The sequence below is a fragment of the Pogoniulus pusillus genome, chromosome 22 (genome assembly GCF_015220805.1).
Source record: "Pogoniulus pusillus isolate bPogPus1 chromosome 22, bPogPus1.pri, whole genome shotgun sequence".
NCBI lineage: Eukaryota > Metazoa > Chordata > Aves > Piciformes > Lybiidae > Pogoniulus > Pogoniulus pusillus.
The window spans coordinates 15,566,181-15,589,545 of NC_087285.1; the positions used below are offsets into that span (position 1 = coordinate 15,566,181).

Here is a 23,365-nt window from a genome sequence, read left to right on the forward strand (position 1 = left end):
AGCCGTGTGGCTTTCCTCCCACCTATGCTGGCATGCTGGGTCACAGGGGAGACACTTATCACAGAGGAGGTGCTTGTGCAGCCTGCCTGCAATGGAGACCTTGCCTGCAAGATCTCTATCATTTCCTACCCTAATATTTTCTACTGACAGAAGCTTTTCCAGGTGACTGCTCTGCTGATGCTGCCTGGGTAACAGCTGAGCTTTTTGCTGGTAAATGATGGCAAATGAGTCAAAGCTGAGGCTGGCTCTGGATGGAGGCATCCAGGGCTGTGCCAGGCTTGGGGACTGCCAGGAGCCTTGCATCACTGGGGGGCACAAGCTGTCCAGTTGCCCAAGACCTGCCACTAGCCTTATTCCCCTGCTCTGAGTGGGGCAGAAGGCTGTGACCCACCAGATCAGCCCTTGTACCCCAGGGTTATCACCAGTAGTTCTGTAAGGGGACCCCTAAAGTCAGGGAGAAGGGACAGAATGCCTTTCCACCGTGGATCTGTGGGATGAGGGCTCACTAGCACCCGTCCCTTTTATCTTGTCCCCAACCACAGAGAAGGTGCCTATAGGGTGGACGTGGGGGGGTGGGGAAGCAGCTGGACTGAATATGGCTCTAGGAGCTGCGTGTGGCTTCTGTCACCTGTGATCTGGCTTGGTGGTGCTCAGGGTGGGCCCTGTGGCCTTAGTTTGATGAACTGCCAGGTTTCACAACCTTAGGGGCATGGAGGGGCAAGGGAGCTGGCACAGGGTACCAGGGAAGCAATGCTTGAGAAGAGTCTGGAGCAATGTACAAATCCTTTTATTTTATTAGTTCGTCAAAGACTAGTTCGAGCAGGATGGTCACAGCATGTCTGCGGGGCCCTGAGCCACCCACTGCCTCCCAGGGAGAACAGCTGGGGGCTATGGCAGGGGAAGCACGGGGACGGGGGAGCAAGGGACGGGCCAGGGTGAGGGCATGCCCCTGCATCTCCCTGTTGGGGTGCAAGCAGCAGCTCCTGGGACACGGCTGGGGCACTTGCCCAGAGATCCCTTCCCATGCCCGTGAGGACCCCTGTGTCCAGCCTCAGCTGGGGAGCGGCTGGGCACTCTCAGCCTGGCAGCCCTCAGCCCCGTGCTGGCTTTATTGCAGGGGGCAGAGCAGGGGCCCCAGCAGCGTGACCGGGGACCTCTCAGCTCAGCGCTGCGGGCGGCCCCGGGGACAGTGGGGACTCGGGGGTGGGAGCGTGAGCGGCGGTCACGAGGACGCATGGAGCGATGGGGCGCACCCTGGCACAGAGACACTAACGCGAGAACGGGGGCCAGCAGGGCCGAGACACGGACGAGCGAGCGGTGGGGACGGGGCAGGGGGGGCGAGGCAGGGGAGTCCCTGCCCCGCGCGTGCCTTTGTACACGGTCGGCGGAGCGCGATGCCTGCTCCGCCCGGTGCTGAAGTATTGCAGTCTAACTGATATGGCTTTAACTATGGGGCCAGAGATGCGGGGAGGGGGGTCCCCTCCGACCTCCCGATGCTAGGGCACACCGGGCAGCCCCGGGGGACCCCCGTGCCCGGGGACCGGGGATGGGGGGGGAGCTGTGGGCAGGGCGCCTGGCTTTGTGCTTTGGGCTTCGCCCAGGGCGGGACAGGGCAGGGGGATGGCAGTGCTGGGGACGAGGGCAGGCGAGTAGCGGCCTGTCAGGGTCCCCTGGAAGGGCAAGAGGGGCAAGGCAGGGGGCACGGGGAGCCACCCCGGGGGGGCTGGTAGGGCCTTGGGTGCCCCCAGCCTGCCACGAGGTTACATCAGTGCATTTGGTCCCGGTTCGCCCTCTCCAGCCAGGGCCACTCCCCTTTGGCACAGCGTGGTGGGGGGCCCTGCCTGGATGGGACGGGGCGGGTTTTTGGTCTGATCAGGAAAGGGCAAAGGGGGCTGGGGAGGGGCTGTGGTGACCCTCCCCTGGGCCAAGGGAACTGATGAAAGGGTCAGAGAGGAGAGAGCGCCCGTGCCCCAGCACCCCATGACAGGTTTGGCGGTGCTGTTACTTCTTGAACATATCCTGCAGCGGGCCAGGCAGGTACTTCAGGACGGTGTCCAGGATGCTCTCCTCCTCCTCCTCTTCCTCATCTCCACAGCCTGCCGGGATTGCCTTCTTGGGGCGCGTCAGGCTGCCCTCACATGGCTGTTCTAGTGCAGCTTTCTCCTCTGCCTCCTTCTCCTCTTTCTTCTTCAGCCCATACTGTGAAGGCACAGGCGCTCAGCAGGGCACTGTGCCCTATGCCATCACCACTGCCTTGGGTCACTAATTCCTGTCTTTGTCAGCTTCCCATATGCAAGGGAAGCGTGTGCTCACCTTGTCGCGGATCTGCTGCCGGACTTTCTCCCGCTCAGCTTCCATGCGGGCGTGCTTGGCTTTCCGCTCCTCCTCCTGCTGGCGCAGGGCCTCCTGCCTCTCCTCCTCTTTCTTCTGCGCGTCGGGATCCTTCTCCTCTTCGCCCCCTAGCATCTTCCCCATGTCCTTGGTGGCCCCTGCACAGCACAAGAGCATTGGCTGGACCCCAAGGGAGCTGCAGCATGGTGCTGGCTGCTGAAGCCCCTGCAAAGGCAGGGAGAGCAAGGAGCCCCGCAGCAAAGACAACCAGGGGCTGGGACATCCTCAGCGTCATCCATGCCAAAGTCGGCTGCAGATGGGCTCTGGAGGCTGTGGGGTGGGGAGTACCGTGGGCTGGTTGTGCTGCCCTAGTTTGGCGTCAGCTGGGGGAGATGCCAGCAGCTCCTTTGGAGCTGGCACCCAGGGGACCCGTTGGGGAATTCCACTTAGTGGCGGTAGAGCCAGGATTCCCCAGCAGGCGCTGCTGGGGTTAGGAACAGGAAGCCCCAGAGGGCTCTAGCAGCGGCTCCCCACTGTCAGTGACTCTCCCTGTCCGTCCCCCCACCATGTGCCTCCCATTGCGCTTCTCAGGGTGCTGGGCCAGCATTGCTTCTGGAGAGGGGACTCTGGGGGAAGTCCCACCACCCACTCACCGCCCAGCGCTTGCTTCATGACGAAGTCCATGGTGCCAGTGTGTGTATGTGGCTAGGCCGGTGCCCAGCACTCATGCACTGTTGTCTGTGCTCGCTGACCAGGGCCACCTGTACAGGCAGAGAGGGACACAGTCAGAGTCCCCACAGCCCAGACATGAGATATCGGGGCAGTCTCTCTAGGGCTGCCATTCACACCCTCTTGCATCTCCATCCCAAAACGTCTTCCAGGATGGGCAGAGGCTGCTTCCAGGATGGACAGAGGCTGCTTCTAGGAGTCTGCTGGCAGTGGGTGGGTAGATATGCCTGCAGGTCCTTTCTCACAGCCTCACTGACCTTGGGGACCTGTGGAGGGACTCCAGAGAGACTTTCCACCCCAGCACTGCCCTCTTTGGGGCAGCAGCAGCCCCGAGGTGCTGCCTGGGAGCTGGAAGGATGGGGACCCATCACAGACTGTGTGCCCCTGCTTCGGAGAGGACAAGCCTTGCCTGGTAATGCCGGGGCAGCACAGCCGGACATGGGATGCTGTGTGCGTGTATGTCTAGCGCAGTGTATGTGCTCTGCAGAGGGATGGAGAAGCGGCTCTTGGCAGGTTGTGACAGTGTTCAGGGGTTGTAGGCAGCAGCGTGTGACTGTGTGTGTGATCCCTGCGGGTGCTGGAGAAGGGTGACAGTGTGCAGGCGACTGCGTGTGCAGGACAGAGTATGTGTGTGTGCACACGGGGTGTGTGGCCGGCTGCTTGTGTGTCCTGTGCACGTGTGTGAGCTGTATGTGCAGGATGTGTTTGGTCAGGAGGGGTGTTTGCAGGTGGCTGCTGGCTGTATTTACATGGTGTGGGGGGTGTGGCGGTGTGGTGTATAAGTTTGTGGGGCTGTAAGCTGCGTGTGCCTGCGGAGTGTGCAGGTCTGCAGCCTGTTTGCAAGCTTTGAGTGTGTGCGTGAGCTGGGGGGTTTGCAAGCTCTGCGGATGCGTGTGCAAGGGCTTGGGGTGAGGTGCGGTGTGTGTAAAGGTTTGCAGCTGTGTTTGTGTGTGCTGTTTGTGAGTGCTGCTTGTGTCTGTGCGTGCTGTGTGTGTTTGCACGTTGTATGTGTGGGTGCAGGCTGTGTTAGTGGGGGGGCTGTGTGTGCAAGTCCGTGGGTTTGCAGACTGCATGGGTTGGGGTGCGCGCACAAATTTGCAGACTGTGGTGCGTGTGTGTGCGTGTGGGGGTGTTACAGGCTGTTTGCATGCTCTCTATGTGTGTGTGGGGATTGCAGGAGGGGTGCATGTGTGTGGGTGCATGTGACAGGTGTGTGCCCGTGTGCCTGGTGTGTCTTGTGTGTGTTGGGGGGCTGCAGACTGCTCACAGCCTGTCTGTGCAGGTTTGCAGTGTGTGTGTGTCTGCGTGTGCACACACAGTGGATACTGCAGCCCCATGGATCCCCTCACCCCGGTTCCCCAGCACCCCGCCAGGTTGCCGCAGCGCTCTATTGAACCAGCACCCAGGGAAGTTTGTTGCTCCCAGGCCCAGGGCACCCCGCGGCGTCAGGGTGGGGGGGATCCTCCAAGCGGTACTGTGCTGAGCCGCCGGGCCGAGGGAGGGCTTAGGGAACACCGGGGACGTGGGGACACCGGGAGGCGCCGGGACACCAGTTCTGCATGGTGGGTGCAGGGGATAGCGGCGACTACTGGGACATGGGGAGGGGATCAGAATACCGGGACCGCGGGGGTGTGTGCTTGCGACATCGGGGTACATGAGGGAAAACGGGGGGTGCAAAGACACGACCGATGTGGCGCGGGGGGGCACAGCAGACGAGGGGTGCCAAGACACCGGGTCCGCACAGGCTGCAGCGACGCAGGGAACACGGGGGGGCGCCGGGAGGGCGGGGGACAGCGGGGACATGGGACGTAGGGGACACTCGGCATGCTAGGGACACCGACACCGCAGCGAGGTGAGGAGCCCGCGGGACACACCGCGGCGGTAGGGGGACACGCAAACACAGAGAGGACGCGGAGGGGGACTCGGAGCGGGGAGACACGCACCGGGGGCGCAGGGGACAACGGGGACAAGGAGGAGGACGCAGTGGGGGGACTCGCAGGAGCAGAAAGGGAGTCAAGGTGGGGGGTGGGCGCCAAGGGGACGCGGAGACGCAGGGACCCGCCACCCCCCTGCCCAGTGGATGCGGCGTGGGGCCCCGCCCGCCGCCCGGGGCCGCCCGGTGCCGCAGCGGCGGCGCTGTCCCTTCAGCACCGGCGCGGCGCGGCACTCACCGGCTCCGCCGCCGCTCTCCGCTGCCGCCGCTCCGCCCTCTCGCCCCGCCTCGCCCCGCCCCACCACGGCCCAGCCCCCTCCCGCCCCCGGCGGCACGCGTGGGCCCGCCCGGGGCGACACCCCCCACCCCGGCACTGCACAGCCTGGTCTCCCCCACGCCGGGGGGATGCGGGACACACGCCCCACACCCTTTCAAGAAAGGCTGCGCGACCCCCAGGAAAACGTCCCGGTTCCCCGGAGGGAGCGGCCCGTGGAGTTCCGCACCGCTCCCAAGGATGCGGACGGGGCTCCTCTAGACCCCTCCCCGCACTCCCGCAGTGGCGGGATGGGGAGGAGAGCGCGTCCTGCGTGGGGTCAGTGATTCACCTCCGCGGCAATTAATGGGCGAAGTGAGGCATTGATCAGCCGGGGCCACAAGAGAGCTGTGCCCCCGGCATCCCACAGCCCCTGCTGCCGTACCTGGCACTCCAAGCCACAGCACCCTGTCCTCCTCCGCAGCTGTGCGGGGCGGCTGCGGGAATGTAATTATAAAGGCCCTGATTAATCGCCTCAGCCCCAGTGCCTGTGGAGGATTCGGCTTCAGTTTTGGATTTTTTCGTTGCTGCCCACCCCGGGGGGAATCCCCGGGTGGAGGATGATCAGGCAGGACCTGTGTGGTGGCATCGAAGCCATGACACCCACAGAGTGCTGGGCCCGCTTCAGCGACGGGATCCTTGGGCTGGAAATGGAGGGCATCCCCTTCCCCCCCCCGCATTTGTCCAAAGCAAGATGGGCTCTAGTAGCCCCTCCTGCCCCCCTCAGCTGTGGGACAAGGCTCCCCCGGGTCTCCCGTACTCATCGCAGTGCATGGAGAGGTGCTGGGACAGGTGTGCACCCCATGGCCAACCCTGACACCCTGCAGAGGGGCTGCCACTGCCTTCTAATTAATCCATCCCTTTGCAAATCAGATTAGCAGTGCTCTGAGCTCGGCTTTGGGGGTAGCTGATGCTTAACAGTGAGGCTCTGGAGGAGCAGCCGTATGAGGAATCTTGCAGCTGTGGCTCAGAGAAGTGCTGGAGAGGCCCTGGGTGAGGAGGTGTTTCAGGGACACCCCCCCCCCATATTTGCATATGGAAGACTGTGGGGATGTGGGACAGGCTGCAGCTGTGGGGATGCTACTGGTGCTGCTGGACACTGCCAGGGCTGCCGCGGGGAGGATGGGGGTAATATGGGATGTAGGGAAGCATCAGGAAGCCATCCTACAGCCGAGGGCGGGGGGGAACTGAAACCAGTATGCAAGTGTCAGCCTAGCGTCTCCGCAGGGATACAGCACCAACAGACTCGTGTGTGCCACCGGTGTCGGCTCCTGCCCTGACACACAGCTGCTGCCACCAACAGCACGGGAACAGCACAGCAAGGACGTGGCTCTCCTGTTCATGGCCTATTGCTGCTCCCCAAAATACTCCTTGGTGCACCTTGTCTCGGACAGACCCAAAGTCCTCAGCCTCCTTCTACCGTGGCACAGACCAACAACTCATTTTTCCACCTCTACTGGAAAAAATGCCTGCTGTCCTTCAGCCTAGCCCTGCTCTGCCCACCAGCAGCTGGTGGGATGGGTGCGTGGGTGACATGAGCGGCCTGAGCACGGCCCGTTCGTCCGTCCGTCCATCCATCCGTCCTGCGGCAGCCCTGCTCCGGGCGCTGACGTCAGCGCTCTCGGCAGCCGGGCGGTGGGCGGGCGGCACCGCTCCTATTGTATTAAAAATAATACAGCGGAGCACAAATTCATTACAGATAAGTGTGACAGCCAGGAGGAATTAACGAGCCCGTCTCTCAGCGCCTGACAAACGCCTCCTTTTGTTCCTGGGATGGGTCTTTGAGTCGTTCAGTCTTTGGAGATGCCTCGGCTCGTTAAACCCATCCTCCTCCAGTAGCTCCCAGCCTGCCTGCGGACTGCTCCCAGTACGAGCTCTGGTCAAGCTAGGAGGCCCATCCCTTGTGCCAAGACCCAAACCTGCTAGGCTTGCTCCCTTTGGGGCTCGGTGGCCTGGAGTGCTGTCTCCAAGTGTGGAACCCCACGCAGAGTGCCAGGTGGCCTGGGGGAGGTGGGTGAAGCATCCCCTGGCCCTGCTGCTGCGGGAAGTAGGAGGCTCATGCGAGCTGTGGCAAACTGTCTCCTGGCACTCCAGCTGCTGGTGCCTGTAGTGCAACTGCAGCTGAGACGGGTTGGCAAATGCCCAGCTCTGCCCTGCTGGCGTCTCATGGGAAGGGCTGTGAGGGGCTTGTCACCAGCCCTGAGCCTCACTTCCATTCTCCTGCCCTGCACACTCCTGCAGACACTCTCAGTCCCAGGATGGGGAGGGACCGAGGGGACACTTGCACTCCCAGAGCCAGGCTGGCTCTGGCAGGTGTTTGGTGGATAATCCCAGTAATGGGAAGTCACTTGTGCCTGGCATGGACATTGCTTAGGCATCTCTCCCGTGGCAAGGTTTTGGGCAATTTCATCTGCCAGGTGGCTGCCTGGAGCTGCTGAGGGAGGATGGAAGAGAAGGGACAGGGAAGGATGTGAGGGATAGCGGGACAGCATCATTGTCATATGGCAGAGAAAGCTCTCAGTGATGCCAAATCCTGTAAGTTGCCTCCATGCTGGCTTGAGGAGGTTGCATGGCAGGGACAGAGCCAGCACAGGTGCCAGGGCCCCAACAGTGCTTGGGGAAAGGACGTGGGGCTGGCTGCCACTGACACATTGCCCACTATATCTGCCACTAGCAATGTCCTGCTTGCCCCACTGCTGACATCATCACCAAGCCCCACAACCACATGGGGACCCTGCAAGGTTGCAGCCTCTGTGAGCCCTTGCAAAGCTCCCAGGCAGAAGGAAATGGGTACCTGAGTATCTGCACCTATCCCTGTGGCAGTGCCATCCCAGCCTGCTGCCACCCATTAGCACAGGACAGGTATTTTACTTATCCAGACCTCCCCATCTCTGCAGAAAATAATTATTGGTCCTACTCATCTCACCAAGGAATTAAAAGTGGTTAACTCCGTTGCCAAAGGCTTTGTTATGTTGGTTTTTCCTCGGCTGCTGCACAAGGCGATTTCCACCGTGCCACTTAGGCAGCTTTTATCAGGTTGTCTTCTGAAGGTAATTGGGTTTTCCAGGAGCCTGTTTAAAATTCGTAACCCAGCCTCTTAAACAAAACAAAAACAGCATCGGGGAGAAAGGGAAGAGGCAGCACAAAACATGCAACAGCTGCAGCCTCCGAAGAGCAGTCCTGGCCCCTTGGTACTGGCACCTGGAGATGACAGGGATGGGAACAGACACCAGCGTGCTGTAGCATCAGGCAGGAGCTGGACCCTTCAGTGCAGTGCCTGAGGACAGATTGCAGGAAGAATCCTGGGACCCCTGCTGTCCCTTCCATCAGTGACACTGCATGAAGTGAGGGGTGGCAGCTCCCCCTGAGCTCACCATTGAGGGGCAGAGAAAACTGGTCAAATCTGCCCCTGGGGCCACTCTCACAGGGTGCCTTCTGCTAGTCTTATGCCCTGAGAGTCTCCCCAGCTCTGTGTTTTGCTGGCTTGATGCCTGCTGCATCCCACCTCTCTCCCCTGCTCTGCATAGGCACAGCAAAGCACCCCTGCAGCCAGAAGGGCTCTGGGCTGATGCTGTGGCTCTGTCTACAGTCCTGCATCACTATCACAGGTCCCTCTGCACTAGAACCACGGCCCTGTCAGCATCGGTATTGCAGACCCATCTGCATTGCTCCCATGGCCCCCTGGCTTTGCTCCCACAGACCCATCTGTCCCCTCCCGCTAGGCTCCTGCCTGTGGTGGTGGTGCTCTGGGCACCCCAAGCCCATCCCTGCCCAGATCTGTGCTGCAGGGCACAGCGTGGGCTGGGGAGTGGGTGGTGGGGAGCTGCTGCAGCAGATGGTTGGCAGGGCCAGATCACGGCACCACACGCAATGAGGGACGCGTGCATCCCCCAGTGGGGGCCATTTGCAGGAGCTGGTTGTGAACTAGTGCTGGCAGGGCCCCAGCATGCCCCTGCTTGTCCAGAGCGTGGCGGCCAGTGTGCAAGCCAGGGTGGCTGCAGCTGAAGGAGGGATGGGTCAAGGAGAAGGCCAAGCTCACAGCTTTCACCTTCCCTGCATGGCAGCATCCCGGGAGGATGCCAGAGAAAGGGTGCTCCCAGTGCTGCTTTGCCCTCCAGAGCTCCCCAAAAAGACAATCTATGCCTACATCTGTGCATGGTGCAGTGATGGAGGGACTGAATCTCCCAGCAAGAATGCCCAAGTTGACAGGGACCCAGCTCCAGGCTCTAGCTAAGAAGCATCCAGCATGGATGGGATGTCAGCTGCTGCACGGCCGAGTGCCTCGGCTTTACCGCTGCTGCTCTGTGTCCTGCGATGGGAAATTCTGCTCACTCGGCCTCAACCTCAGGGCCACCCACTGCCCTGAGGTGTCTATATGCTGTGAGCACTGGGGGATGCCGGGGAGGACCCCGCCAGTCGAGTGCTGCAGTGGTGACTCCTTGTCTCTGCAGCTCCCAGCGTGCGTCCGGTGCCTCTGTGCCATGCATTATTAAACAGAGCACTGCAGCCCCTCACTGTTTATCTTGGTGTGGCTGTGTGGGGAGCAGGCTCTAGAGAAGCCATGGTGGCTCGCTGCAGTCTCAGCTGGAAGATTCAGGTTCTCTGCAGATCTGGCCAAATCCCCATATGGGTTTATGGCCCCTGGGGCTACTCACCTGGCCACTTCCTACTTCCCCACCCTACACAGTATGGATCCCATCTCTCTGTAAAAGAACCACTGTGCCTTCAGCCTCGGCGCTGTCCCCTGCACTGCTTGCTTTCCCGCACAGCAGGTACTTAGAGCATTTACATCCCAATTGCTGTACATAAAGGCACACTTGTGCTGAGTCCACCCCATCAATATTTATGGCAGGCACGCACACCCGCGCAGCTCTGCAGGGGCCGGTGCAGAGCGGAGCTGGGCGCAGCACGCCAAGCACTGCTTAGGGAGCAGGAAAATGCCCTCCTGAACCTCCGTGCTGCCACCTTGTCATTCTTCACTGCCCCAGCCGTGGCCTTTGGGGAAGGAGCCATCCTGTGCACATACCGATTTCCATTCATGATGGGGGACATGCAGGACCTGTGCAAGCACCAATAATGGAGGTGGTTGGGACTGTGTGGGGAGCAGGTGGCTGAGGGTCCTCTCCTGGCTCTGTGCTGGGATGGGATTTGGGCATCTGCTGCCCAGAGAAGGTCTTAGAGAGGTTATATCTGCCCTCGTTTTACTAGTGGGGAAAAGGCAGGAAGGACAAAGCTGAAAGCTGGGCACTCAGGTCACAGCACAGCAGCAGCAGCCCCCACCCATCCTCCTTCCAGCTGAAGTACCCTCAGAAATGAGACCCTGAGTGCTGCTCCCCGGGGATTGAACTTTGTGCTGATAAAGCTATTCATTTTGCCAAGCTCTTACAAGTTCTTTGCAGCTCCAGAGATGAGGGCTGGAGCCTGAGGTGCTTTAACTCACACTCTGCACCTCCAAGGCTGGGGAGAGGGACGATGAGAGGAATGGAGATGCTGTCATGGAAGCTCCTATGCTACCCAAACTCCTAGTCCAGCTCTGGGAGAGTTATCTACCTTCCCACGCGGAGAAGGGCACATCACCGGAGAAGGGCACATCACATCCTATGAGAGGTTAGATTTGGGAGATAAGATGCCCCATGCCCAGGGCAACAGAGCCAGCTGAGGGCCACAACACTGGGGACACTCTGTCCTGCAATGGTGGCAGATGGCTGCATGGTGAGGGGTTCTGTGGCAGCATGGTGGGGGGACATCTGGGTGTCTGGGCTCCAGCCAAACTGCAGCTTGGTGGGAGCAGGATGAGCCTGCGCTGCCGTGGCTCAGGGCATGGGGAGGGGTGACAGCCCTGCACCAGGGGACAACTGGGACTGGGGGGTGGCGGTGTTTGCTGCTCACCTGGCTGAGCTCTCCCCCAGCCTGCCTGCATTCGGGGTTTCCACTGCAGTGTGACGCCAGACGGCCACAGCACCGCTTCAAGAGCTGCTGGGGTTCTGGCCAAAAAATTCATTCTTGGCTGCTTTCAGTGGGGCTTGGCTCGTACCTTTCCCATCTGGGGGCTTTCAAAGGAAAAAAAAAAAAAAAAAGAAAAAGAAGGAAGAAAAAACCCTGGCCCTAAGCCAGCTTCACTGTCAGGGTCGCTTGCCATGGTCCCCAGAAGGCAAGACTGCCCAGCATCCACCCCACAGCCCAAGCTGTTCCTCACTCGCCTAGCCTCAGGCTGGTCCTAAGCTGGGCCAGATGCCTCTTGCCCTACACCAGGGTCTTGCCAGGATGCTCATGATAGACTTCCTCATCCTGGAGGGCCTGACTAGCTCTGCTGAGGCAGCCCCAGGTGGTACCTCTGCACCCCACAATCCCTGCCATAGCTGTGCTGTGCCCCCTGTGTTGCAGGGAGTAAGATGGCTCCCCAGCAGCTGTGGTGTGCAAGGCCAGGGCAGCACTGCTTACCTTGGTGTGTGCAGCGCTGGCTGTTTGCAGTCTTCAGCACCTAATGCAGGGGGATGAGGACCTGGCAGGGGTGGCTGGACATTGCAGGGGGAGCAGGACCTATAGGAGACACCAACAGCAAAAGGATCAGCTCTGCGGTAGAGCCCCAGGACTGGATGGAGTGGGAAAAGCAGAGTTACTTGATGGGCGATGGACAAAGCACACCACTGCTTGCTGCCCTCTCCCTCAACCTAGGGGGCCCTAGGGGGGGTGGGTCTATGCACCCCTCCAAATGCTGGCCTCCAAAGATAGGAGCAACATGTTGCCAAGAGCCATCATTTCCCTTCAGATGGGAATGCAGTGGGGCATGCAGAGGATGAAAGGCTGCAGGAGGTGCCAGCCCATCGGGGTCTTTGGTCCTCTTCTGGATCAGGCACTGTACCTCCATTGCTGGCAGAGGGCTCCTGGCTGTTTCTGTAGACACTTGGCAGTTCATATGCCTTCATTAAATATTGAGAGGGCTCTCAACTATCCGAGGGCTTTAAAATTCCACATTAACTCTGCCTTCCTCAGCTTCCAAATGGTGAATTTCTTCTTTGGAGAACATAACAGCAAGTTAAAACAAGTCACTAAAAAAAAAAAAGCCTTTGCTCAGACACAGGAGTTTGTGAAAGCCTGGCCTTGCTCTGGGCTCTCCACTTCTGATGGACCTTAGGGAGCTTCTGCACAGGCATCTTGTCTCTTCCCTGAATGTCCTTGAAATCCCCTTGCAATGTTTGGTGAGATGCAAGGGGTGCTCCTGGGGGTCACTGGCCTGGGCAGGGCTGTGGAGAGACCCAAGTACCAGGATGTTGGTGCCATGCTGGAACCTTCTGCAGTGGTCCATCCCTGCAGTGCGTCTGGTGGTACTAGAATGGGTGACACAGATGTGATTTGTGCTCTGTTGCTGAAGACCAGGTTCCTGGGGAAGTTACAAATTCATCCTGACTTCAAGCAAAGGCTTTTCCTCCACCCTAGGGAAGGAGGGAGGCTTTGGCAAATTGGAGATAAATATATGACCCAGGGGAGCCAGGGGAAACACAGGCAAACAGCGACACTGGAGGAGCAGGGACTGGGCTGGATGGAACCTGCATTTTCAAAAGCATCACAGAGCAGGGATGCTTCATCCCAGCCTTGTGGGCAGAAGACACTGCTGGCCCCTCGGTGCAGCGCGGAGCTTAGAGTGGGTGCAGGCTCACCCCAGGGACCCCAAGCACTGGAGGCTATGGGGAAGGGGCAGAGGGTCCCTGGTGGAATCCCTGATAAGACCCCAGAACAGCAACTGCTTCCCTGGGAAATGCAGTGCTTAGAAACTCAGCCTATAAAGTGTTCAGCAGCAGCATGAAGGTGACCTTTGCTGGGGACAACCACTGCCTCCTTCGGGACATGGGAGGGTTCAGGAGCGGGGTAAGATGGCTGCAGAGTGCTGCAGGGATGCGTGCCGGGGGGGTGGCTTGTTTCCAGACAGCTCAGTGCCAACGAGACAGGCTGGGCTGGGACAGGATCAGTCTCCTGCTTTGCCAGCCATGGCCCAGGCTGCAAAACAGCTGTTCTTTGCTGAAACCCCAGAGGGTGGGAAAAGAAGGACCCCCTGTCCAGGTACCTGAGAGGATGCAGAGGGTCATGGGGGAGTGTGCTCCAATCTTTGCAGGGTATTTATGCTCTGTGCCAAACCAAAATGTAGTTTGTGGTTTTTTTTTCCTTGCCTTTGCAACCAGCAGAGCCTGCCAGTACCACAAAGATGCATCTCACCTGGACAGCTGGACTAGCTCAGTCTGTCTGTCTGTTTGTCTAGGCAACCAGACACTCAGCCAAAAGCAGAGGACAGGGTGATGGTGCCAGGACACCCGCAGCTCTGGGCTGTGGTGTCTTTGGGCTGGGAGCCTTTTGTCTAGTTTGGACATAAGACATAGTATTGATGGAAAACTTAGCTCAAAATGAGACCATTAGTGAGTGCACAGCTCTTGTGCTTTGGCACCTCTGGCTCTCAGCATCCTACTTCTATAGCTGAGCTTGTCCAAAGATCTGCAGAGAAGAATGTGTTGGAGAAGGGGAGCAGTGGGGTGTGCAGGCTGGCAAACTCTGGGTCACATCTCAAAGTGCTTCTTCTGCCAGCAGGTCCCATCATGGGACTCAGGGATCTGGCTGAGAAGAGCCTCTGGTGAGTGTTACCACAGGAGCAGGTGGTATCAGCTAGGGAGGGACGGACCTGCTGACCTGGCTGCCTACAGGAGAGACTGGCATGTGTGGTGCAGAATGGCATGGAAGAAGTGACAGTGGCTCCTGGTGATGCACAGGGTGACCTAGCAAGACACTGAAGCCTGGATGCATGGCCTGGAGAGCCCACAACTGGATGTGGCAGATGGTCTGAGTATCCATGGCCAGGAAGGCTTGGTGGAGCTGGGAGAGGTGGAGGGGAAAGCTCCTGGGACGAGTGAGCAGAGAGCTCTCACGCGAGAGCAGCCTGCAGGAGCACAGCTTGTTTACCCTGGCTGAGCAGGCCTGATTGCTCTCTATAAATACACCCGGCAAGTAAACACTGAGGAGGCAGAGGGATCGTTGAAACTCAAGGATGATGCTGGCATAAGAACAAATGAGGAGGTCTGGCCAGGAGCATGTGGAAGCTGTGGGCAACAGCAGAGATCCTCCATCCTGGGAAGGTCCTGCTTTGGGCAGGTGTCCAGCCATGGCCATTCAGGCTGTGCGTGATGTCTAAAGGCTTGGGCTTGGTGGTGGCAGGAAAGGCAGCAGTCTCAGCTGCAGTGGCCATGCCCACCTGCCAGACCAGACCTCTCGAGCTCAGGGACATGAGGACAAGTTGGTGCCCAGTGGTGGGAACCAAGCTGTGCCATGCTGCCGGTGGTCACATCTCCAGGGGTTCTCAGCAGTACCAGCCTTCCACTGGGACCTTTCATTTCCGGTGGGTAAACTGTGGTGGGCAAGCCAACGCGGCTGCCATTGGGTCCTGACACACCTCCCACTTATTAGCACTAGGCCTGGCAGGCTGCACCTGGTAGCAGCCTCTGCAGAAACCCAGGGAAGAGCCAAGGTGCAAACCACAATCGTCCTCCAGCACTGTGAGGTGTTAATAGCCCTGTCTGGTTGAGGTCACTTCAATACTAATGTTATCACACAAGGCAATCGAAGAAACAAACAGCCCATAGCCAAGGGAGACGTTTTCTGTGACAGTTTGTCTCAGCTCCAGTTTCCCCAGGATGGTGAGGGTTGGACACAGAGAGTAGTGTTGCTGGCCAGGGGATGAGCTCCCTATTTTCTCCTGCCTGCCCTGGCAACTGTCAGACTCCTGTGTCCCCCAGGGAGAAGGAGGGCAAGTTTGGCAGAGAGGACACCTCTCTGTACTCTGAGCCTGGCCTGTCTTTACTCATCCTCTCTTTGCCAAACCCAGCAGTTTTTCTCGACTTGAATTCTCCACTTTCTTCACCAACCTCAGGTAGAGGTTGCTGCCACCCGCAGAGCCTGTCTGGTTGCATGGAGAAGCCCTGAGCTGTCAGCCCTGTCTTAAGTGGAGGTGCCAGCCCTGCTTCGCTGCTCTGACTCACCGTGCTGCCTGCCTCGGGCAGCAGCTGCCCGGTCACGCTCATGCCATGCGGCTGGCAGTGCCACTGTGTGCTGCCAGGCCTGGATCACAGCAGCCACCTGCCCTGTGCGTGGCAGCCACGGCAGTGGGAGCACAGTGAAGGCTGGGACATGGGGTGTGAGAGTGGCCTCCTAGGGACAGTGCAGTGGGGAGAGGGGTTGAAGCCCAGAGAACTGGGGAGTGTGCAGCTGGGATGCTCCATGAGTGGTTGGACTTAGCCGTGGAGAGCTGGATGGATCAGGGAGCCTCTGATGGGAGGTGCCCGGAGGGTACCAAGAGCTTCCCATAGCACAAGGCTACTTGGGGCCTCATCGGGTGCAGGCAGGGACGCGGGGGGAGCAGGTCGCCTCTTCTCCCTGCCCATGACCCCACTCTGCAGAGCTCCCTCTCCACTGGGTGGCCGGGTACGGGGGTACGGAGGGGCTGAAGGCGGGGCTGCAATGCACAGCTCAGAGGTGATAGCCCCTCTCCTGCCATCCCCTCCACACCGGCGTGTCCTCCACTCCCCAGCCCTGCCGGAGGGGCAGTCTGAGGCGCGCTGCTCAGCCCTGCATCTTGCACTTGCATCCCGCACCTGTCTCCTACATCCCGCTCGCATCCTGCATCTCACCCGCATCCTTCTCCGCATCCCGCATGCCGCATCCCCGCATCCCCGCGGCCGCCGCCCCGTTACATAAGCCGTCGGCCCCGGGAGGCTCGGCGGGCCGGTTCCCGTGCCCGTGCACGGCCCCCCTCCCGCCCCGGGCTCTGCGGCACGGTGGGCCCGCCCCCGGCCCCGGCCCCAGCCCCGGCCACGGCCGCGGCCCAACCCCGCACCCACCTGGCTGGGCTCGGCACAGCTCCGGTCCGCCCCGTCTGCCCCCGGCGCAGGGAAGGAACCGCCGCCGGAAGGAAGGCGGGAGCCTTAACGGTACGGGCGGGGGGGCCCCCGGTGCTGGCTCCCCCTCTGCCGCACGGCCTCCCGGGCGGGGCCGGCTCCGCGCCCGCCTCCGGCCCGCCCCGCGCCCCCGGCGACAGCCCCCGGCCGCGGCCTTCCATCACCGCAGCCGGTAATTGCCCTCCCGTACCCGACGATTGCTCCCGCTGCCCGGCAGGTCCTCTTGGTTCCCGACAATTTCTCCCTCGGTGCTTAGCCACCCACCTCGGTACCCCCCCATTGCCCCTCTGCTATCCAGCCCACCCCACCCCTCCACTACTCGGCTATGCACCCCAGCACTCAGCAATTGCGCCCCAGTACGCAGGCCTGCCTCCCAGTACCTGGACATGTCCCTGGACCCCAGCAGTTGCATCTACAGTGCCTGAAAACACCAATTCCCTCTATCTGGCTATGCCTCTTAGTATATCACACGTCTTGGCTGCCCCTGTTTCCCCAGTACCCAGCAATTCCTCCCAGTACATGGCAATTCCTCCTGAATCCCCACCTGCCAGTCTCCACAATCTAGCAATTCCCTCCAATATTCATCTTCTACCCCCAGGGATCAGCACTTCTCTCTCCCAGAGTCAGTGATGCCCCTCCCATGGCCCCCTCAGAGGACAGGACATCTCTGAATGTCTGAGGGTGCTAGCAGTGGTCCCCAAATCAGAGACCCCCATTGCACCTTGCCCAGGCTGGGGGTGCAGGATGCACCAGGGGCTGCAGAGCCTTGGCACTGGAGGTGGGCAGGCTGGCATGGGAGAGAGGAGAACAGCAACAATTTGTTCCCAGCAGTTTTAAGAAACTAAACTCTGTTTCAGGACCCGGTGTTTGGTGCAGAGCATGGCCGAGAGGATTCATGAGAGGGGCTGGAACTCATCCTGTCCTTGCTCGCTCTTCCCAAGCAGACAGGCAGGGTGCCCCTTTCCCTGAGCTTTGCTTTAGCTTTGTGTGTCTGGAACAGCCTCTGCTGAGCTCTGAGGTTGCTCTGGCGTTGGTACTCCTCTGGGGTTGGCTCCTTGTTTTTGGAGTTGATTCAGCCATGGAGATCTCTGATCACTCTCTGAAAAACGAGCTCCTGCCTTTCTGTGCTGAGATGCGGGTGCAGGATAACCGTGCCTTAGAGCCTGGGACGGGTTCTGCAGTGTGGCCCCGGGGGAGTTTGCCGTTCGCATTTCCCACCCCGGGGGCGTCCTTCCGCCAGGCACCATCGCAGGTGGGTCAGGCGAGAGGCCCCCAGGCGGGGTTAGCCTTCCCTACTCCCCGCCGTGCTGCTCGGCACATCAGACAGCAGCTCACTGCACCACTCCGTCTTGCAGGGCTGCTGCGGGATGGAGAGGATGATGAATAAATCAGTCCCCCTCGGTGCTGAGGCAGCAAAACTTGCATGTGAGCAGAAGAGGAGAGCCGAGGCCAGTGGCCTGACGGCCGGGGTGGCTCCACTTGTGAATTCCTCCCATGCAGCTGCCGCAGACAGAGCAGCCTGCAGCCGAGTGGGCAGATCCCGAGTGGGCAGATCCGATTGCCTTCTTGCCATGTTTTATTTATCGAAGTGCTCAATATGCAGGCTCACTCCTGCTGTCCCAAATTCTTACTGGATTCTCTCGTCTGGAAATGGGAACAGCGTTTTGGAGAAGGGCTGCAGGGCACTGTCGGCTTCTCCTGGGCGTGGGGGCCACCGGAGACTCTTTGCCTCCCCACAGTGGGCTCCCATGAGCTGTTGTCATCACTCTGTGATGCGACTATCACTCAGCCTCCACTGTGCCGCTCGCTGCGAGCAGGACAGCCCAGTGCGAGTGACCTTTTCTGAGCTCAGGGGGCACTTCTAAGGAGCAGCCAGCCTCTCATTAATCCTCCCATGTTTCGCCAAGAGCAGCAGAGTCCCAGGCTGACGCTGAACGCTGCAGGAGGCAAAGATGATGTCTCCATGCCCATCAGAGGCTGGTTTTGACTTGGTCCTGGCCAAATTGCAGTCGCGTCCACTATCACTTGCCCAGTCCTGGCCATTTTCTCCATCACCTCCAGCTGCCTGCGCTGAAGGAGAGGGAGCTGCAGTGAGCGTTTCTGCTGCTTCGCTGCTAATGAAATAAGCCCCAGTAATGACTTGGGCTCTGGCGGACAGGCAGGTAGTGGTAATAATCCCCCAATTAAGTGGACGAAGCAGACAGTTAAGTGCAGAAAAACCACAAATAAAAAACAGGGAGAATAATTTAGGAGCAGGGAGGAGCTGGTGGCTGGGTCCCTCAGCTTTGCCCCTGGCGGCAGGCAGGGCCAGGAGCACTCTGGGAAGTGTAGTTCTGCTTTCCCTGCCAACATCCACTTATGGAGGGACGGAAATACCTGATTTTCATCCCCTTCTGCACGTCGTGCCAAGGCTGGATGTCCTGTCTAGCACCAGGACAGCTGGATCTGGGGATGAAGAGCAGACCCAGAGCATGTTTCCAATGGGAATCTGTGTGCTTGGGACACTCCTTACTGAGAAGAGAGTCACAGGGCTCCAAAAGTGAGGGTTCCTGGGGCTGTCCCATGCCATAAGCGTGAGAGTTGAGGGGATGGAGAGGCTCTGGCTGTGGGCTGACTGTTTTGCATGCTCACCCCTGCCACACACAAGCGAGCATCCCTGCTCTTCTGCCTCCTACAAATGGAAATACTAGCTCAGAGAGCTTGGCGGAGGATGCACCATGGAGGAGGTGCTGGACGGTGATATGGCATAGGCTTCCTCCCAGAACCACAGATGGACACACAAACCACAGTGAGGGCAAGAACAAATGTCTCCCCAGCACTATTGACTGCAGCTGTGGGCTGTGTGTGCTTTACCGCTGAACTCACAGGGACGATCAATACTTGTTTTTCTCCCCAGGCTTCACCTTGCTGATGGGAGCCACTGGCTCTGTTATTTACTGGAGCCAGCCATGGTTGGGCTAGAGTGGAACCTGCTTCTCCTTTGCATTCACAGGATTATAATACCAGGCACTGAGGAGCCGGCAGCACTACCGAGGCTGCAGGAACAGCTGACACCAGTCCCTGGCTGGGCGTGCTGGCACTGAGGCAGCTGCTATTAGTCATAAGCAAACACTTCAGAGCAAAGGTCCCTGGGCTTGTGATGTGCAGGAAATCTGCTGCCTGCAATGACCAGTTTCACTCTTCAAGGCAGCCTGCAGTGGCTACATTGGTGCACGAAATACAAGAGTAGATACTCAGCTCCGCAGCTCTGCCTATGCCACTGCAAGTGCCATAGGGAATGTATGTGCTGTGCACAGGTGATAGAGGGAAGCTCATGGTGCCAGGAACTAGGTTGTGATGCCAGAGGACACGGTGTCATCCTGCCTGGTGGCAGTGCTACTGACAATGCCACTGCAGGGATTTTTTCCGTGCTGGCAGCAGGGGGACGACGACACAGGACTCAAGACAGGCACAATAATCCCCACGTGAAGTATAAGAAAAGAAGCTATTTAAGCATTACCTCCTCTGCCTGGTGAGCCTGCAACCAGGCCCTTATCAGGAGAGGGAAAGCAGATAAATCAGCCATTTCCATTAGGGAGATGAGCTTCTAACAATCACGTGGCACCCAATCTTGCAGGAAAAGGTGCCAGTTCCTGCTGAGAAGGTGATAGAGGGGATTCTAGGGGCTGCCAGGATGGAGCCTGTTCATGGGCCTGCCAATGGCCAAACACGGGGCAGAGTGACTGATATCAGCTCAGCTGCTGAGATCTCTGCCAGGAATTTCCCAGGGACAGGAGCAGCTCCCAGCGATTTTCATTTCTGCTCCTGCGCAGGCAGTACTTGGGAGCTGAAATCCTTGGGTGGAGGAGGGGGCAGAAAAAGAGCAAAGGGAAATCAGGGCTTTGATGCTTTTCCCTTTGAATCCAGGGGCTTGCAGAACCAGACAGTGGTGGGCGAAGGGTTCCAGTGTGAGAGCTGGATGGAGCATGGATAAGGGTCCCTTCATCTCTTTTGCATTTGGGAAAGCCAAGCCCCCATGTAGCTACTGTCCCATTTTAGAGGGCAGGCGCTGCCCTTCATGGCAGACTGCAGAAGATCGATGTGTTTTTGAAGGCAAATGGGAGTTTTTGCCCTGAAACAGCACGGGCGTCTGCTCCGAATGCTAAGCAGCTCCTTGGAAAGCAGTTTTGAAGCATAAAGGGCAGCGGGACGCAGGAGCAGAGCGCTCAGCCCCCTCCTGTGGCCCCTGGGGACTGCACTGCCCCTTCCTAAAAGTCACAAGAGAGAATTAAACATCCAGGGAAAAATAACAACCCCAAAAACAAGGAATCCAGCCCATAATCTGGGCATCTGGATAGTGAATTCCCCTTTGAGAGGTCATTGCCTGTTTCATGGTGGCCATGGTGGCATCTGCTGCTCAGGAAGCAGAGCTGCCAGACCCACTCCTGGAGGATCATGTGTGTGGGCTGCAGCAGTGGCTTTATTTTGCAGGCAGTTGCTACTGGTAGGAGCTACTCTGCTGGTGGGACAGCAAGGAGAGAAGTGCAGGGGACATATCCCAGGGGTGTCACTGTCTGCAGCCCTCTCAGCTTTGTTGACAGTTAAGTCTGTGCATTGCAGAGCATTCTTAGGACTGATACTGCCTGAGTCTGGTGGCAGGTAGTGCAGCAGTGTTTGCCCCAGCCCGAATCTGTGTATGGGGATGACACAGATGCATCTTATGTGTCTTCAAACTGCAGCCCCATTGCTAAGAGTACTGCAGGGCAGTGGGCTGAGACCTGTCATTCTCCACAGATCCTCCCAGCTGCCTCTGTCCATCTAATGGAGGTGATTTTCACCTCCTTTCATCTGGAAAACCAATGGCAAAACTCATATAACAACTTCTCTGGCAGCAGGAGAGGTGAAGAGATGCACTTGCACATTCACAGCAGGTGATTGTGCTGCTAGTTTGAGGAGGGTTGCTCCTATTTGAGATACAGAGTAGTGCTTGGGCACCCCCACCCCCTGGACCCACACCCAGCTGGACACTGGGGTGTGCACTGAGGCAGAAGTCAGACAGCCTCTGTTGCTGCTTCTGTTTCAGACTCCCTTGTGTCTGCCCTGTGGAGTTGAGGGGCAGTGCAAAAATACTGCAGCACTGTCTTTGAAAAGCAGACACCCCAGACGAAGGGATGAAACCCAGGGTGGTGCACATATAGGGATCCCTCCATGCTGTGCCCAAGTGCAGCCTCTTCCCACGGCAGAGGTGCCCAGAAGCATCTGATGGTGGATGCTCCTCCAAGTGGGGACTAGAGCATCACCATGGCAAGGCAGAGGCCAGTATGGGCTTCTCAGGAGCTGCTGTAATCTCATTCCAAGGGCAAATCACATTCCCAGCAGCCAAGGACATGTTTGGTCTTAATAAAAATGGTAATTCCCAGCAGATTGAACGGAGTAGTTGTTGCTTTCCCTTGCAAACCCTTGCCAGTGCCTGTGGACAGCCAGTTAGTGTTGAAGGACACAGTGGCTGCATCATAGGATGCAGCTCTGACTGGAAGGCAGGAGCATGGAGAGCAGCTGCAAAGCTTCAGCTCCTCTCATCCTCCAGGATTTGGCCTCAGCTCCTTGCCCGCCCCTTCTCTGCCCCGTCGCTCACCCGAGCCACCCAGCCCTGAAAGCCGGAACTGTTTGTTTGCAGTTTCCTAGGAGAGAAATCATGTTAAAAAAATTAATTACACACCTGAAAACAAAATCTGGCTGCTCAAGTGCACATCAGGGATAAATGGTGTGCTCCAAATGAGACAATTTACAGCTAGGGTAAGTAATGAAGGAACTCAGCCAGGCGTGAAAGTGGAGAGGGAGAGCGACCTTGGAGGGGTGCAGGGCTTCCCCTCACCAGCTTTTCCATCCCACTGACACCCTCTTCACTGTTGTTTGCTGAGAACCCCAAATTTATTCAGCACAGCTGTCTGGGATAGCTCCTTGTGGCTCTAACCTGGGTGGATTAGCAGAGATTTTGGGTGAGTTTGAGCCCTTTTAGAATTTGGAGATGAGAATGGGGCAGATGGGGCAGGTAATGGAGCAGAGGGACGAGCTGTGCATACCAGGGTGAGAGGTGCTACGCGGGCCCCGCCACCACTGTGGCACTCCATCAGGCAGGGGTGTCCATCACGGGGATGTCCTGCTGTGGCCCGGCCCCCCCTCGGCATCCCCCAGCCCACGCTGGCCTCTGCAGTCCTCCACCGCACAGTGCGTGGGAGGGCTGGCAGCGTGCTGCTGGGGAACGGGCAGCTCTCCAGGCTTACCAGTGAGAAGAAAATCATTTCTTTGCTTTATTTTTCTCTTTATGGTGTCCCAGCCGGGTCTGCGAGTGCAGGGATTTAAAGGGGCTCTACCCTGCTGTCATCACTTCAGGTTAGTGGCTGTGGGGATGGTTGATATGCCTGGATCTGTGTGGTGGAGCTGAGCTCTCTGTCATGCATGAGCTGACGACTGTGGGTGCTTCCTGTCTTGCCCGTAGAGAGGGACAAGTTGTGGGGACCTTTACTGCCCCAGGCAACACCCTCGTCAGAGCTAGAGTGTGGGCAGCACCCACAAGAAGTGAGGGGTGCCCTGTTCTCTTGACAGTGCCTACAGAGGACCCACTATTGTGGGACCTTCAACCATGGGGAGCTTGGAGCACAGCAGGACTCCTCCACCCACACCCCTTTGCAGCCTCCCATCAGGCTGCTGACGTGTGATGGTGTGGCGGGCTGGGACCAGCTTCCCTTCTCCCCTCTGCTCAACTCCCCCCTCTGCTCAACTCCCACCTCTGCTCAGAGCCACCTCGGAGAACAGCCAGCTAATGATGCGAGATGTGGAGCAGATGGGGGACCTGAGCTGTACTCCCCAGCAGTGGATTAAATATGCAAATGGATGTATAGCAAAACGCAGTGCCTCTTGGCCTGTATCCTTTCCACCCCCACCACGCATATGGCATTGCAATTCCCCCTCCCAAGCCCTGCTCGCAGTGCCCTTGACCTGGCCTGGAGCCACAAGCGGAGGGCAAGGACGGATGGAAAGATGCAGGGCTGTGGATGGTCCATGCAGGGCTGCCTGCATGCAGGATGGCCCCTGGCTTGCAAAACCTTCTCTAACCATAAATCCCTTCCTTGCTCCTGCAGGGCA

The 23,365-nt window shown here is 58.7% G+C and overlaps 1 protein-coding gene across 2 annotated transcripts; it reads right to left on the reverse strand.

Moving 5' to 3' along the window:
• Positions 1-771: 771 nt before the first annotated feature.
• On the reverse strand, positions 772-16,318 carry CPLX2 (complexin 2). Of its 2 annotated transcripts, XM_064161926.1 has the most exons (5): positions 16,184-16,318; positions 11,748-11,846; positions 2,985-3,092; positions 2,314-2,489; positions 772-2,199 (listed from the first exon to the last, which is right to left on the reverse strand). In XM_064161926.1, exons 3-5 carry the CDS (start codon positions 3,013-3,015, stop codon positions 2,002-2,004), a joined length of 405 nt encoding a protein of 134 aa, XP_064017996.1. In that variant the 5' UTR covers positions 3,016-3,092; positions 11,748-11,846; positions 16,184-16,318; the 3' UTR covers positions 772-2,001. The 2 variants fall into 2 exon arrangements, with proteins under 2 accessions (XP_064017996.1, XP_064017997.1); XM_064161927.1 differs by lacking the exons at positions 11,748-11,846; positions 16,184-16,318 and adding an exon at positions 5,232-5,292.
• Positions 16,319-23,365: the final 7,047 nt, after the last annotated feature.